This window comes from Artibeus jamaicensis, unplaced genomic scaffold (genome assembly GCF_021234435.1).
Source record: "Artibeus jamaicensis isolate MK-2021 breed Jamaican fruit bat unplaced genomic scaffold, CSHL_Jam_final contig_834, whole genome shotgun sequence".
Taxonomy (NCBI): domain Eukaryota; kingdom Metazoa; phylum Chordata; class Mammalia; order Chiroptera; family Phyllostomidae; genus Artibeus; species Artibeus jamaicensis.
Window position 1 is genome coordinate 248,957 of NW_026521981.1, and position 17,385 is coordinate 266,341.

General features: G+C 39.2%; 2 protein-coding genes across 2 annotated transcripts in view; one reads left to right on the top strand and one right to left on the bottom strand.

Annotated features, from left to right (window-relative positions):
• Positions 1–13,703, top strand: part of LAMB1 (laminin subunit beta 1) — a 74,066-nt gene extending 60,363 nt beyond the window's left edge. Inside the window, exons 26-34 of the mRNA XM_053673197.1 lie at positions 79–263; positions 1,266–1,507; positions 4,139–4,342; positions 5,008–5,152; positions 6,945–7,152; positions 7,330–7,471; positions 11,423–11,599; positions 13,052–13,211; positions 13,414–13,703. Of these exons, the coding sequence (XP_053529172.1) occupies positions 79–263; positions 1,266–1,507; positions 4,139–4,342; positions 5,008–5,152; positions 6,945–7,152; positions 7,330–7,471; positions 11,423–11,599; positions 13,052–13,211; positions 13,414–13,550 (1,600 nt within the window). The 3' untranslated portion in view covers positions 13,551–13,703. The remainder of the gene's footprint in view (positions 1–78; positions 264–1,265; positions 1,508–4,138; positions 4,343–5,007; positions 5,153–6,944; positions 7,153–7,329; positions 7,472–11,422; positions 11,600–13,051; positions 13,212–13,413) is intronic.
• A 2,882-nt stretch (positions 13,704–16,585) lies between these two features.
• Positions 16,586–17,385, bottom strand: part of DLD (dihydrolipoamide dehydrogenase) — a 34,749-nt gene continuing 33,949 nt past the window's right edge. Inside the window, exon 14 of the mRNA XM_037152922.2 lies at positions 16,586–17,362. Within this exon, the coding sequence (XP_037008817.2) occupies positions 17,297–17,362 (66 nt within the window). The 3' untranslated portion in view covers positions 16,586–17,296. The remainder of the gene's footprint in view (positions 17,363–17,385) is intronic.

Below are 17,385 nucleotides of genomic sequence, written 5' to 3' on the forward strand. Positions count from 1 at the left end.
AAATTACAGAATTATAGTATTAGTAGAAAATGTGAAAAGGTTTATTTTACTTGGGTAAACTTACCCTTCTCCTTGTAGGAAACTAACGAAAGAAGTTACGGAAAAGGTGGCTCAAGTAGAGGTGAAGTTATCTGGTGTTGCTTCACAGAGAAACCGTACAGCCAAAGCCCTGGATTCTCTCCAGACAGAAGCAGAAAGCCTCGACAACACAGTACAAGAGCTTGCCGAACAACTGGAATTTATCAAAAATTCAGATATTCGGGGTGAGCATTTTTTGTGCAAGTACTCAATCTTGGACAGTGGATTTAACAATCTGTGTAACAACCTCTTTAATACAGTACTTTCACACAAAAAATTAAGGAGTAGTTACATTTATACAGCCCTAAAATTATTTCAGCCATTTGAAAGGAAACCGCGAGGCTGATGTGGCCCCCGGTGAAAATGAGTTTGATACCCGTGACTTAAAGCTTTTTCCCATTGTGTCTCTGGCACAAATGAGGGCTGAATGTGGGAGCTGAGCCACAAGGACACTTAAGAGTCCCAGCTGAGGTCCCAGGGAGTGAGCAACAGTCCTTCATTAGAATGGCATGTGTTTCCTGATTTTTTTCAGTTAGTGCTTTAACCTTCTAGACTTTTCTTGGAAAGGGGCTCTTCAACCGTTAAGAAATTAGGTTGATACTTCCGCAGATCCTTGTACATTCAAGAATGTTGGTTGGTCAGGAAATAATTTTGGCAAATCCTTCCATTTCTTGTTGTCATAGGCCATATATAGCAAAAGAAAGTAAAATATGTCAGATCACATTGTTCATCCTGTTTAATGCATGATCACTTAATTTTTTGACTAGGTCCTTAAAGCTAAACAGCCATGCTGTTTTATGTTTATAATACCAGCCATTTGAGTGCCTCTAAAAAAAACGACTGAGAAGGGGGGACATTAGCTGGACGTGTAATCTACAGGATGCCTGACAGCAGCTGTCTAGAACAACTGGGTGCGTGCCTGCACCGAAACCACATCTGCATGGTTGACTTAGTTATCCATTCAGATGTTTACCAACCTCCAGAGCCAGAGTAGGTGCTAATAGGACACAGTATATTCATTGATCATAACAGGAAAGTTATGGTTCTTAAAAGATTTTATTTCTTAAATTGTAAAACAAAACCATACAATAAACTTAGGGCTAGAAAGACACTCTATATGGACATTGCTTGATGAGGAGACTGGGTACAAGGGGATTAACCGAGGGCAATTTTATTCCATGCTCTAGGCGCCCTGGACAGCATTACCAAGTATTTCCAGGCGTCTCTAGAGGCAGAGAAGAGGGTGAATGCCTCCACCATAGATTCCAACAGCACCGTGGAGCAGTCCGCGCTCACCAGAGACAGAGTGGAAGACTTGATGATGGAGCGAGAGTCCCAGTTCCGGGAAAAACAAGAGGAACAGGCCCGCCTTCTGGATGAACTGGCAGGCAAACTACAAAGTCTAGACCTTTCAGCCGCTGCGGAAATGGTAAGGTTAGTGGGGTTGGCCTCGAGGCCATCATGCTATAGGAGAAAGAAAAGCACCCTTTTTTGTCTTCAGTGTTGTTTACTTTGCAAGTGAATCAGCAGGAGTGCACCTCCCACCCAGGCTCCCACCTCTGGACCACAGAGTGGGGTATCCTGACCAAGCCAGGTCAAAAACAACAGCCTGTGTGTTTCTAATCTTCCTTCTCTTAAGGTGGTTTCTCTGGTACAACCCGAGAATCATGACTACTCCCCCATACTGTTGTACTGACTCAGTGACTTCGTATTTAAACTTGATCCTTTTTTATACCGTGGACATTTATGTTTTTACTTTGTTCTGATTCGAAGTGCAAACTCCATCTCAGTGGAGTAATTCAGAATCATTCTGGGAGGATTGTCCTAAAAAATTTTTTTAAGAGCGTTAAGAATTTTTCCATGGGTGTTAGTTAAAATGTGCCTTTGTTCCAGTAACTTTACCTGGTGAACATGAACCCTAAGACCAGCCTAGAAAGTAGATTCATTTTCCAGAAGCTTTTATAAAGTAACTCGGGAGCCAAATGAAATTGAGTAGTGACTTTAATGAAAATCAGGCAGAAGGCCAGAAAAACCAATGTCAGCCTGTTTCTTCCTCTTCATTCCACATTGTTTTGCATAGGAGAGCACCCATCTGAGAGTTTGGAGGGTATTTTTTATAGACTTTTATTTTGTAAGGCTTGTGCTCTCTTAGCTTAGAAACAGAGGGCGGGTGGAGGGAGGGAAGGTGAGTGCACAGGAAGTGGAGAGCTCTGTAAAGACGTGATGCTCCTCCCCGCCCTCCTCTGGCCCCACAGCCCCTTTTCTGAGTAGACAAAAACCCAGTCTGTCCTGTATTGTGACCAACTTAATTGATGGATACAGTATGTACTCATTATTGTCAGAAACTTTATAGCATCTAGTGGAAATAGGGAATAAGTAATAGGGAGTCACTATTTAATAGAAAAATAGGGGCCGAGCGATGTGTGAATTGTACCTAACAGGACACAAAGTTGTTAGGCATGAAGTGCCGGTTCTTTCAATCTTCTTTGCTTTCAGTATTGACTCCTTCCTCACAAATGCCAATAAAAATCCAGTAACTACAAATAAGAAATCCACAGACTAAAATGAAAAGCAGCTGAGCGTGCTAAAGGATGTTTGCTTTTCAGCAGAGAAAGTATCTTGGAATGGTTGGCAATGGGCACCTGTGCCTCGCTTGCTTTTCCACGTGGTGAGCTACCTGGGGATTAGCCATCTCCTTCCGGTCTATCCTTGTATATGTTTGTCTAGGTTAATTATTCTGTGAGAACTCCTTAATGCCGCTTCTTATGTAGGAACATTTTGGCCCCTTTGCATTTTTTCAAGTGCCTTCAGTTCTTTGTCTTTATGTCTATTTAGCGAGACCCATGCTGCTTTTTTTTTTTTTTTCAGGCTGTCCTGTCTGTTGAAATAAGACAGATCTTGCAGTGTGCTGTCAGATTGTTTTTAGAAAGCGTCCCTGGGGCCTTACGCTGCTCTTCTTGAGTAAAGCTCATGTTCTTGAGCACACAGAATAAGTTTTATCTTCTGAAGTTTGATGTGTACTGCAAACCAGATACAGGAAAGACTATTATTTTATTTATTTTTAAATGTAGTGGAATTGTAATTATAGAATTATTAGGCTAAAGAATTGATTGTATTTATGAAAAAGTATTTTTTTACTTCTTATAAAGAATACTTTCCTTGTTCGGGAGTATTCTGTTAACTGCCTTTCACTGCAGTAAATCTTTCGCTTCTTCAGTAGGAGCATTTTCCACAAAAGGAGAGCTTTCAATACAATTTCTTCCTGCTCAGGCTTTTACATCACATAGCAAATGTGTAATTTACCAATTAGCCATGTGTTTGCCATGCCCAGGCCCTGATCTTTGCAAGTGTCTGGTAGATAAGAAAGGAGGAGGAGAGTCTGGGGTGTTGCTACTTGAGAAAGTTATATCCACCTTTGCTCCTACTCCTTTCTCCCTCCCACATCTGGAATGTTGCCCCACTTCCCCTTCTCAGAGCCCACCAGAAACGTCCTTCCCAGCGAGACTGCGAGCCATCCACAGCTTCCTTTGTGTGCTTCCTTTCCTCCTTGCTGCATCTGACCTGTTCTTGGCTGTTTTATGTAGAGTCACCCTGTCTTCCTAACTAGATGGGAAGTTACTAAAAGGCCAGATAATAGGCCTTTTGTGTCACCCTATTCACCAGGGTATTTAACAAGGCACTAGTCCAAAAAAGGTCCCCAATACCTGTTTTGTTTTGTTTTTTTAACTCCAACTGGTTAGGACAAAGGGAAGAGAAGCATTCTGTGGCTCTCGAATTGGCAGGCTTCAACCCAACAGAGCAGATAATGTTGCTCCCTGCTCAGAGCTCCCTGCTCCAGTTCATTTGGGCAGAAGGTATTGATGAGTGTGCTAAATTTTTCTTATTTCCTTGGAAATAAGCAGGTTAGCTTATTCCTAAACTCTCTGCTCCTCTCTCCATCCCGAACACCCTCGCTGAGGACCACCTACACGCTCCCTGGGGCCACCCAGGCCCTACACAGCTGTTCCGCTGCAGCGGGACTCCTTCTCTGAACCTGTGCCTGCTCCTTGGCTCGTTGCAGACCTGTGGGACGCCGCCAGGGGCCTCCTGCTCCGAGACTGAATGTGGCGGCCCCAACTGCAGAACTGACGAAGGACAGAAGAAGTGTGGGGGGCCTGGCTGTGGTGGTCTCGTCACTGCTGCACACAGTGCCTGGCAGAAAGCCATGGACTTCGACCGAGACGTCCTGAGTGCCCTGGCTGAGGTCGAACAGCTCTCCAAAATGGTAATTCAGTGGATGGCCTCCATTTTTACTGTTTGTTTACTTTCAGTATGGAGTGGAGGATCTGAAAAGGAGAAATCAATTTAATTCAAAGTACTAAAATAGAAAGTGCATTTCACACCAAGTATGAATTCAAGTTTTTGTGAGGTCAGGGAAAGAGATGAGGCAGTTTTACTCATAGATGTTTAAGAATTTGCTTTCTTATCATGACAGTAATTTGAGAGAATCGTGTTACTTACCATGGGTGCAGGGTTATGAATACATCCAGCTGTACTACAAAACTTCTATACTAAGCAGTTGAGTATTTATTCTTCTAAAGTGATACATGAAGTATTAATCTCATATTAACTGAAATATTTATGTTGGTACCTGAGAAAAAGACTAAAGAATATTTTATAGGTCACCAAATGTTTTTGAAGGAGTTAACAGCTAGAAAAAGTTCATATGCTAGTCTTATCTATATGACAATACTGTATAAAACTCTGTATACTGAATACTTTCACTCTGTACAGGAACATAATATGAATGAATGTGAGACACTTGTTTCAAAAAGCTGTGATTCCAAATGTTAGTTTTTCACAGCATGATTTTCTGGACCATTTATAATATTCTGATCTGCTTTAGAAAGAATAAAGTTGTTCCCTGGGTAATTTATTCCTCACACGTAGGTCTCTGAAGCAAAAGTAAGGGCAGATGAGGCCAAACAGAATGCTCAGGATGTCCTGTTGAAAACCAATGCTACCAAAGAAAAAGTGGACAAGAGCAACGAGGATCTGCGAGACTTGATCAAGCAGATCAGAGACTTTTTGACCCGTAAGGAATTTTTTCATTTTACTTTTAGACATGTCTTCCTATCTTGAAATATAAAACTGTTTGATAAGGGTCTGTGTTTCAGAGGCCATAATTCAAATCTGCATTTTAGAAAAAGTCAATTTCTAGCAGTGAATAAAGTAATATGTCCAAATTTTGAAAAAAAATCCATGTTAAGAAATGTTTTCTATCTTAAGTTTATATATGTGTGTGTCAGTAACCTTCTCTTATGTGTCTGTATCAGCAGATACAGACACATCTGATTTGATACCCAAGTTGCAAATCAAGAAGTGAGAGCAAATCATACACTATGGGACTTGCATTTGGAATTTGTTACAAATTACAGATAATCCCGTTAGAACCTTAACTTGAAGTAGTTTATTTTGGCATTGTCCCCAAAGCTTCAAAATGCTTTTATTTACAGGATATTATTATACCTATGGTTAGACACCTCTGGTTATCTCTGTACCTTAAGAGTTTTGTAGAGAAAGAAAATCTCTAGAATTTGTGATCCAGTTCATAAGTATTGCTCGTCAGTGTGAGTGTTACCAGTGAGGGTGGTTTCAGCTACAAGTTATAGAAAACTCAACTGAAATACACTTAATCAAAAAGATGTGTAATGCAGAACAAGAAGTTCAATAGTAGGACAGCTCCATGGTTCTGGGACCCATGTACTTTTCATATTTCTGCTCTGCCATTTTAAGCCTATCAGCTTTATTCTCAGGCTAGCTCCTCCTGGTTACGAGGCAGCTACAAAAGCTCCAAACTTCATATAAGGACACAACAATATCTAATGGAAGAAAGACCACCTGTCCTGTTGTATTTTTTTAAAGGAGGAAAATATTTCCCAGAACCCTCTGAGCGAGCTCCACCATAAACCTCACTAACCAGAAATGAGTCCCATGGCTATGCATACACGTCACTGGCAAATGGAATGGCACGGCCATCTTTGGCAGACTAGTTGGGATTTACATGGACATCACTCATTCACAGGGTTACCAGGTGTTGGAACTGACTCAAGGGTACACGAAACACACAATCAGGATTTAAGTTTGAGTTGATAAGCTTACCTTACCTTATGGGTAGGTGCCTAAACAAGATCGGTATTCTGTGAGTAAGAAAAAGGGTTAAAAACTAATAATATATTTAAAGCTTAACCTCTTTGTATTTTTCTGACCTCCTTTCACATTTGATGTCTGAAACTCCTTGGATTCTGATACTATGCCATCCTGATCCTCTTGCTTCTCTGACTGGATTTTCTTTCCCTAATTTCCTGAATCCAGATCACTTACAAGGAATATCAACACTTTATATCTGCATTTACAGTACTTTCCTACCAAGTCTTTCAACCTCAATTGAAAGTTTTTACTGCCTGTTAGGATCAAGTCCCAGCTTTCGACCCTGGTCTCTGTTGTCTTCTACAATCTGAACCAGTCGCTCCATTCAGCTCGCACATAACAGGCTCTGCTCACACTGTTTCTCCATTCAGAGATGCCCTTTCTTCTTTCAAATACCATTATCCTTCAAAACTCGATCAGCTCCTCGTCTTCCACAAAGACATCCCTGGCTCTCCCAGGCTACGACAAATTCCGGCAGTCCTTGCTGTTTGTATTACCTTCTCTCGGGTGCATAGGTCTCATCCCCCTGCTCAGGTAGATTATACACATAAACGGAAAGTGTGTTTTGTCTTGGTGTAACCCCACCGTGCTGCTCACATCGTAGATGACCAGTAAGTGGCTGAATGTGTGAACCATGTGTTTCCACCTTTTTATGGGAACATCTTTGCTTTTAACAGAGGATGGTGCTGATTTGGACAGCATTGAAGCCGTGGCAAATGAAGTATTGAAAATGGAAATGCCCAGCACCCCACAGCAGTTACAGAACTTGACTGAAGATATTCGCGAGCGAGTTGAAAGCCTTTCTCAAGTGGAGGTTATTCTACAGCAAAGTGCTGCTGACGTTGCCAGAGCCGAGATGTTGTTAGAAGAAGCCAAAAAAGCCAGGTATCTGAAGATACGGCATTTTAAAAAGTGTAGAAAATATTCAACCAACAAAAATTTCTAAAAGTATCTCTGGGTTATTTCAGAAAGGCTGTTTTTTTTAAAGAAGTATTCTTTTCTGAAAGTATAGTACTTTTTTCATGTTCACACATAATATATTGTCTCATTCTTTTAACTCAGCAAAAGTGCAACAAATGTTAAAGTCACTGCAGACATGGTAAAGGAGGCTCTGGAAGAAGCAGAAAAAGCCCAGATTGCAGCAGAGAAGGCAATTAAACAAGCAGATGAAGACATCCAAGGAACCCAGAACCTCCTGACTTCGGTAAGATACTATGGTCATTGTTGTATGTAGGTGTAAACACTCGCATGTACTCTTATCAGGAAGGTGCATTTCATAGTTAGAAAATTCTTACAACTGAACTATTCCCTGAGCACAGATGCTAAAAGCGACACATTTCCAAAGAAGTAAAAGGATTCTGAAGACATTAGAACATCAAGCCCCGCTTCATTTTCACCCCACAAAAAGCTTGAGACAGCAGCTTCCTCTTCTTTCAAGAGATCGCAGAGGCTCTGTTCAGTAGCATGAACACTACCAGACAATCAAAGAACTGTTCACATGCATTTAATGCTTTATTCGAAAAACCCTCTCTGAAAGTAATGCAGATAATAATTGTTGAAAACAAAACAGGTCAATAAGCAAATCTTTTTCCTCCCAATTTCAGGGAAGTTCATTTCTTTTATAAAACTGGGTGAAAAAAATGGATGACCCATCCAGTCCCTCCCCATCTTCTCAGAATATACTTTGAAATTAGATGCTCCTAATACTGGCAGCCGTCTCAGGCCGGCCAGCCCTTCACGTTTACTTTTCCGCCTATTTTTCCTATCACCTGTCAATACAAACCTGTCCCCTCTATTCTACTGCTCTCACTTAAGACGGGCTCAGCAGTTCATCAGCCACTTTTCCTCCTGATACTTTGAGCACTGACAAGGCCTTTTCTTCAGGCTACTTGTTCAAGTTTAGAAAACTGTGTTGTTCCACCAGGCTGTGTTCTAACCCTTTATTTTTATTTTTTGTCTCTTGGCTTTTAAATTTCTTAGTATGTCACTACATGAAAAGTATTTTGGTAACTTTTTAAAAATTACTATGTTTTGAAAAGCAAGTTAGCAAATATTAATCAAATGATAGGTAAGGTTATTAATCAAATGATAGGTAAGGTACTGGGCTTGATGATGTACGTTTAGTTATGGTGCTTCTGTTTCTCAGGGTCCCTGGGAGGCAGCAAGTGGTTTAAATTGGTAACAGTAAGAAACAAAAACAACCTCTACGCTAATGAAAAGCTTGTCAGAAACTGTTCACCCATAAAAATATAAACTTACCTCCTAAAAATTATAACTACTAAGAATTTTTTCTGAATTAATTAGTAGGTAAGCTTTTAGGTCAAGAATCATTTGGTTTCAAATGCAAATTTTAGTGCATGTCTATAATACTGATCCATTAGTTCCATTATGACATTACTGTTCCTCAAATAATTCTATGGAAATAACTCCCTCCCGAAAGATCATTTTTAAGAAAAAGTGATTGCTGAGTGAAACTTTTTTTCTATCATGGGCCAGACTGCTTACTTTGGCTAGCTTTAAGAAAAAAGTTTATTCATTATCCTTTGATGAGAAATCAAATGTGGATTTTTCACTGGCTGTGCAGGTATTTCCCCCTAAATGACTATTTAAAGTTTCAGTCTCCCTATCCTAGTAACTTTAACACCCCTGGTCTCCATGTCTTCAGTAATTAGCTAAAAACACCAAAATTAACTTTAAAGGCAGTTTCTGAAGTGCCATAACCTCCACCACTAAAGTTTCATTTAAGTTGACAGAAAAAACTAAAGATAACTGAAAGTTATAGTTTTCCCACCCATATTAATTTCATTATTTATGTGGAAATCCTTCTTCTCATATCTGCTTATCTGTGAACATTGGACCAGTTTGCAGGTCTCCTTAAAATGCTTCTCAACACATCAAGCTGCCTGGGGGTTGTTACTGTAAGGAGAAATTTGATGTGAATTTCAGCCTAGATCACCAAAAGAATCAAGTTAATATATGAGATATCCAAAGACCATTTAAAGTTTGGCACATTAACTTCTGGTCAAGATGGAGGCATAGGTAAGCACGGCTTGCCTCCTTGCACAATCACAGCAAAAATTACTAGACTACAAAACAAGTATCACTCAGAATCATCAGAAAACCAGGCTATATGGATATCAGACAGCCAAGTAATTAAAGAAGGCACATTCATCAAGACGGGTAGGAGGAACAGAGATGCAAAGAGGCACAGAGGGGCAGGGAGAGGTGTGGAAACCTGGAATGGGCAGTCCCACCCCTATGTGTGATAGATGAAAATCAGGAGCGATACCTCGGGAATAAGAGATCCCAGACCACCCAGCCTAGGGTTCCAGCACCAGGAAGATAAGTCCCCATAACTTCTGGCTGTAAAAACCAGTAGAGGTTGGAGCAATGGAAGAAAGTGTGGGATTCTTAGGAATTTCCTCTTAAAGGGCCCACAATGAACTTAGGACTTATGCAGACTCACTCCTTCTGGGCTAAACACTGGGGCAACAGCTGGAAGGGCACTTGTGGCATATGGGGACACATGGAAGTGTCTTAGCACCAGGGTGAGTGATGAGACAGCTTCCTCCTAGAAAAAACTCAAGAGGCCAGGCGGTGGCCTTGTCCCTTTTCTGAGCCTTCCTCCACACGGAGCCACAGAGCAGTGACACTGGAGGTTACTTAAGGCTCTGCCCCATCCAACTTACAGGTGCACTTTTCTACAATAGACTGCTCTACTAAGACAGGGAGTCATAGCAGCTCTACCTAATACACAGAAACACGGGGAGGCTGCCAAAATGGGGAGACAAAGAAACATGGCCCAAATGAAAGAATAGAACAAAATTTCAGAAAAAGAACTAAACAAGATGGAGATAAGCAACCTATCAGATGCAGAGTTCAAAACACTGGTTATCAGGATACTCACTGGGTACTTCAACAGCATAAAAAAGACCTAGGCAGAAATGAAGGTTACACTAGGTGAAATAAAGAATTTACAGGGAATTGACAGTGGAGTGGATGAAGCTGAGAATCAAATCACCAATTTGGAACATAAGGAAGAAAAGAACCATTCAATCAGAACAGCAAGAAGAAAAAAAGAATACAATAAAACAGGGATAGGGTAAGGAGCTCTGAGACAATTTCAAATGTACCAACATTTGAAACAGGGATGCCAGAAGAAGAGAAAGCAATAAATTGAAAACTTACTTGAAAAAATGATAGAAAATTTTCTCTAATTTGGTGAAGGAAGTAGACATACATGTCCAGGAAGCACAAAGTCCCAAACAAGATGGACACAAAGAGGCCCACTCCAAGACACATCATAATTAAAATGCCAAAGGTTAAAGATAAAGAGAGAATCTTAAAAGCAGCAAAAGAAAAGCAGATAGTTACCTACAGGGGAGTTCCCATAAGACTGTGAGCTGATTTCTCAAAAAAAAATTTTGCAGGCTAGAAGGGACTGAAAAGAAGTATTAAAAGTGATAAAAAGGACCTACAACCTAGATTACTCTCTCCAGCAAAGCTATCATTTAGAATGGAAGAGCAGATAAATTGCTTCCCAGACAAGGTGAAACTAAAGGAATTCATCAACACCAAGCCATTATATGAAATGTTACAGAGACTTATTTAAGAAAAAAGATAAAAACTATGAACGTTAAAATGGCAATAAATTAATAACTATCAATAATTGAATCTAAAAAAAATTAAACCAACAGAATAGAAACAGAATCATAGATATGGAGGTTATTTGGAGGGTGTTCAGCTGGGAGGGGAAGGAAGAGAATAGGGGAAAAGGTACAGGGAATAAGAATAATAATTGGTAGGTACAAAATAGACAGGGTGAGGTTAAGAATGGTATAGGAAATGCAGAAGCTCACCATGGACATGAACTAAGGAGGTGATTGCTGGAGGGAATGAAGGGTACAGGGTGGAGGGGGGTAAACCAGGAAAAATTTAGACAACTGTAATAGCATAATCAATAAAATATATTAAAAATAATAAAGTTGGGCACTTTACATAAGCTTTCTTGAAATTGTTTTCTTTATAGTAATTACTTCTTTTGATCTGTAGTAAAATGGCATTCTTTAAATCTTCCTCCAAACTTATGTTCCATAGCATTTCCTACCACTTTCTAAATTAATGGCTTGCTGGCTGATTGACATTATACTTTTAGATTGAGTCTGAAACAGCAGCTTCTGAGGAGACCTTGTACAACGCCTCTCAGCGCATCAGCGAGCTGGAAAGGAACATGGAAGAACTTAAGCGGAAGGCAGCCCAAAACTCTGGGGAGGCAGAATATATTGAAAAAGTAGTATATGCTGTAAAACAAAGTGCAGAAGATGTTAAAAAGGTAAGTAAATCTTTGTAACTTCACAGCTATATTGATCCAGGAGCAGTAGTCTCCTCACTGCCTTCCTTGGAAATAATAAGGAACACAGCCCTAATAGTTAATCATCAGAAACATGCCAAACGAACTGTTCCGACACAGCAGTCTTTAAAGACACAGGGAAAAGAATGAGAGCGGATATGCAAGTATCCAGTAAGCATGACATAGGCCCTCAAATCCAATCTTGGATAAGGGTTTACAAAGATAAAATTAGCACAGGGGTGAAGTCTTCAAACAAGCATACTGAGCATGTATTTCTGTTTCAATCAAGATCTTTATGGCACCCAGTAAATACCTGGGCATTTGAGAAGTCTTTAAAAGCAGTGTAGAACAGCTTAGAGTGCATAGTAGAGAATATCTAGCAGGAGGGAACCGACATCTCACCCCTACCACACTCATTTTGAATTAACCCCTTTGCGTTTCACTTAGTCTGATTTGCAGAGAAAATCTCATGTGACACCCCCCCCCTTTTTTTTTTTCATTAAGTCAAGTAATATCTAAATTCTATGGGCTTTAGCTCTAAAGAAGCCTTTTTAAACCTGGGAAGAATGTTGCAACTGTTAAATGAATAGTAGGGAGTTATAAACTGAAATTAATATCAAGATTTTTCCTGGAATCACTTTGGCTTTGGGGCATTACATAACAGCGACCGCGCTATACCTCTGGGTTGGAGAAAAGAACAAAACAGTAAGAAAATTTCACTTCCGTCTTTTCCACTAGTTTCCTGCAGTCCTGAGAGCAGGAGTCTCCCAAATAATCTTCTTACAGGTCATTTTGCATAAAAATGGCATTTGATTACGATCCAGTGCAAAACCCCTAGACATGAAATTCCTGTTATCAATGGCTATTGTTCTAAGTGTTTCTCAAAAGAATCACTTGTAACCACCTTTCCAAACCCAACTCCTCCTCTCAACCACCCGAACCTGCTATAATCTTGTCCTGCCTTCCATTAAATTTATCTGCCTTCTCGCTCTGATTCTGGATACCGAGTCTCTACAAACCCAAGTCAAGAATCCAGATGGTCCTTACAATTTTTTCAAAATGGGCCTTTTTTGAGATCTACATGTTTGGATCCCAGCACATCTACTTTTGAGAAAATCTCTTTAGTGTCTCCACAGAAAAGAGCTAATCAGCAGGAGAATGAGGGCTCAGCCGTTGAGACCTGTTACACCACCAAAGTGTCTGAAATCTTTTGTTTTTAAAAATCTTGTCAATGTTGTATTTAATTCCACTATTTCAAGGTAATGTTTTCAAGCCTGAGTACCCTTGATGGTGGCCCTCGATCCAGAATGCTTGCTGTCCAAGTTCATTATTATCTATGTGGCTCAAGCTTGCCACAGTCAGACTACACATTGCTCTTAAATGTAATTACTGACACTAACATTATCACTTCTTTCTCTAAATGTGGAACTGCAGTCTCTGGATGGTGAACTCGATGAAAAATATAAGAAAGTAGAAAATTTAATTGCCAAAAAAACTGAAGAGTCAGCTGATGCCAGAAGGAAAGCTGAAATGCTACAAAATGAAGCAAAAACACTTTTGGCTCAAGCAAACAGCAAGCTGCAACTCCTGAAAGGTAGGTCATTTCACTTAGGTTCATGCTTTCATAAAGAACTTTAGAATTAATGCATCCACATTTTTTTATTTAAAAGGTAAAAATCTATTTACTTGGTCCTTGGTGCTTAACAGAGCCTTAATAAAGCAAAGACACTTGAGTATTAGATCTTGAGATCATCGTAATATAAATTGCTCAGACTTTTTCTCTTTATCTCCCACAGAGTTAGAAAGAAAATATGAAGACAATCAAAAATATTTAGAAGATAAAGCTCAAGAATTAGTAAGATTGGAAGGAGAAGTCCGTTCACTCCTAAAGGATATAAGCCAGAAAGTTACTATTTACAGCACCTGCCTGTAACGGAGGAGGGGCTATGTGAGATGGCTGAATGACCAAAGCAAAACAGCGACATTTTAAAACTGACTTACTGATCTTCAGAGTAAAACTCATTGCCTATTTAATGTTTTTAATCGCCACATTTTGTATGAATTTTAATAAAGTACACTGCTTTTGTATAAATTTGTTTAGTGTAATTCTTAAATTGTTACTTTTACTGATTCAGTGTTCATGAATCCCTTGCACAAAGAATGTTATTTTCAATGTGGATATGGATTTATAGACGAGTTAATTGCCTCCATGGAGATCCTAATTTCTGTTACACCTATAAACAAGCTTTTACTCATCTGTTTACTAGGTCAATACCCTCCACAAATGCATGCCAAAATCACTTCCTGGTGATTTTTGGACAAAAGGATAGAGCCTGAGTTACTTGCACAGTATCAATAGCTGCTTAGTTGCTCCAATCTCCGGAACTCCTGTAAGTATTCCTTGCTCTAGGAAAGAGAACAAAAAGCACCAATTCTTAGAAAATTGTGGCTTTAAGTACTACCACCTTGAATGGGTTTAGCGTTGCTGTGGGGAAGGTCTATGTTAACACAGGCCAGGGTCTACGGACACTGCTCCTGCCAACTGAGCCTTGCTACTCCAAGTACAGAATGACACTGTAATTTCTCAGCTTTTATTTTTTGTATTTTTTATTGTTGTTCAAGTACAGTTGTCTCCATTTCCTCCCCACCACACAGCCCCACCTCACCCATCTCACAGCTTTTATATTTTATTTGAATTAAAAAGCAAAAGATTCTCTGCTAGGATCTGTGAGGCCAAAACAATCACATGACAATCACTTATTCCACAAGGTAAAGAAAATAGCTGGAATACAAAGCCTGTGTCAACTTTATCCCTGAACTAACTGGGTAACAGCCCAGGCCCTAAGGGATTTTTTCACACATTCTTAGAGTAAAACTATTCTGGTACTACTTAACAACCACCCACACACCCAACACAGCTGCATTTGAAACTGGGCCTGAACAACAGTTATTGTAAACAGTTGTAATTTAAACAATAAGACAACTTCCCCCTGGTTCAAGTCAATTGATAGTCACTTTTTTGGGCGGGAATCCTAATAACTAACAAAGTGGTCATATTGCATCACCTACCAGAGCAACTATGTCTTTTTTCTTCCTAAGTATTTTACTTAAAATAGAAACCATCATACTCCCCATTCCTTTATGGCTGAACAACTAAAGCCCTCACTTTGAAACCATTAATTTTAATCAGCTTGATGAACTGGACAACTAACTCAGCCCCACCTTTCACAAGCTGAGAAAATACTGCAAACTTAGTAAATGTAAGTGAACATTTAAAATTTGATTTCTACCCAGGACTTCAGTCCCACACAAATAAACTTACATTCTCATATTGAATGGGGACCCTTAAAGTTGAATTTAACTATTATTTTGTGTCTATGTATATAGCAAGGACTTCATACTAAATTCTACTTCACTATTCCCTAACTAGAAACTTCTCCCCTAGAGTAGGGGACATGTTTGATATTTAAATAAACTGGCACTTCACATAATAGTAGGGTTTCAGACTTTTAAAAAGATAAAGAGTTCACTTTTCAATAATGGCAAATAGCATGTATCTGACCAGCCCTCCTGGTGATAACTCTGAACATATACCTGCTCCCCACCAAAGATAAATGGAGAATAACCAAGCAGGTAAAAGGTAGAGGATGACACTCAAAAAAAGATCACCACTGGATGAAATTCTACTTTTAATAACTTTGTACTTGAGGGGAGATCCCAGTAAGTGGCACCCTGGGCAGATGCCAAGATCTGTTGGTTAAGGACTTGATGGACAGAGTTTAGGGCAACCAAAGGAACTGAAATATGAAGGAAGGAAACACCAGAAAACAGGCATAAGAGAGGAACTCCCAAACTGTGCATATACTTTGTCCAATTTCTGCTTGACCAGTGAACTACACATGCATGGGGCAGACTTCAGCTGCTGCACCTCACAAAGACGTCAAGTTGGGAGTATGTGATCAGCTAAGTTAACTGCCTACTTAAAAAAAGAGATCACTATTTTTCAGATATGTAACAGAATCCAGTCTTTACACCGTATCATTCGCAAGTACTGTGATACAATCCAGGACCTGAACACATTAAGAAAAAGGAAACTGTGACCCATGTATAAATGCAATTAAAACCTTAAGACTCCCAAAGAGTCTCCTTTTAGCTGTGATCAACTGATGGTACCTTATTCCTTACAGCTTTCTGCTGACAAATTATATTCTCCAAATTTTCCCTAAGACTAGCATAACTTTTAAATTGCAATCAAGTGACTATCTAATTAACATATTTCTAGTACTTTAAGATACTTTATTTTCCTCTTTAAATTTATACTATCGCAGCCCTGACCAGGGTGGCTCAGTGGGTTGGGCATCGTCCCACACAGTGAAAGGTCACTGCTTTGATTCCCAGTCAGAGCATATGCCTTGGGGTTGCGGGCTGGTCTCCAGTTGGGGTGTGAACGAGAGGGAACCGATCAATGTTTCTCACATTAATGTTTCTCTCCCTCTCTTCCTCCCTCCCTTCCCCCCACTCTAAAAATAAAGTATTATAAAAACACTATCCCAGATTTGATAAGTACTTAATCGGAAATGATTCTTAAATAGTGATATGTAAAAGTCTATTTGTCATTTAACACTTTCTTAAAAACTTCAAGAAATGGCCACCTTAAATATTTACCAATGAATTCAATTTTATAGCACTCTAAAGAATCAGTCGTTTAGCCAATGAAAATCTACACAGGAAAAGACAGATTAAAGATTCCCTTACACTGCGTCTGCAAAAATATAAGCTAAACATTTAGTAGGTATCACTAAAATAGATGGAAGGGTAATAGTTACCTTTTAAATGCCTTAATACTACCATGTGGGGAAAGGTATGTCCATGTTTGTAAGAGCTATAATAAAGAGCAGCAAGAGGACACACAAAAGGTAGTTATAAGAACTCGAACCATCTTGATATATACTCAGAATAACCACCAAATGAATATTTAAGAAATGTTTATTTTCTTCTCTCCATTTTCCATTGTAATACAACTGAACTGCCATTCGACATTTGAATTTTGCAGATATACCTCAATTTGATTAATTATATACTTCAGACTACAATAGTAGCTCAATAGTAGCTTGAAAATCTAAACACAAATTCTACTCTAAACTCCAAGAATTTGGGGATTAAATAAAACAAGAGACGATCATTTTTTTATTTACATGAGTTCAGTTTATACATATTTTAATCTTATAATGACTGAGTCTTATGTCCAATATGAAAACCAAGTTTAAAATAACTTGATCACCTTGCTTCAAACACAGCTGTTCACATACCACACTCCAGCTCCATCCACGGTAAATCCAACTTTACTATATACCAGAGATAAAAGCTACGTAACATAAATCCAGTGAAACTGAACCTTTCGCAAACAGCATGGAAATACGCATTGAAGATTTTTCAGGATGCTACTGTAAGTAGCTTTTGGTTTTTTGCAATATAATGTACTGAAACAAAATATTAAATTTACTGAAAATATAGGTATGAGTTACTCCCTTCTGTCCAGACCTATTAAATACCTTCTAAAAGTTTCATAATTCAGTCCTAGAAATTCTTGGAGCTGTGAGCATTTCCTGTTCAGAAATGTGATCTCTACTACAAAAACTCCCAGGAAATTTCAGAAAAAAATATATATAATCTTCTAATTTAAAAGTTGATTGGTTTGCCAAATGATGCAGCCAGGTTTGCTTCTCTGAAAGCTTCTGATAGGGTCTGCAAGGGAAGAAAAGTAATAT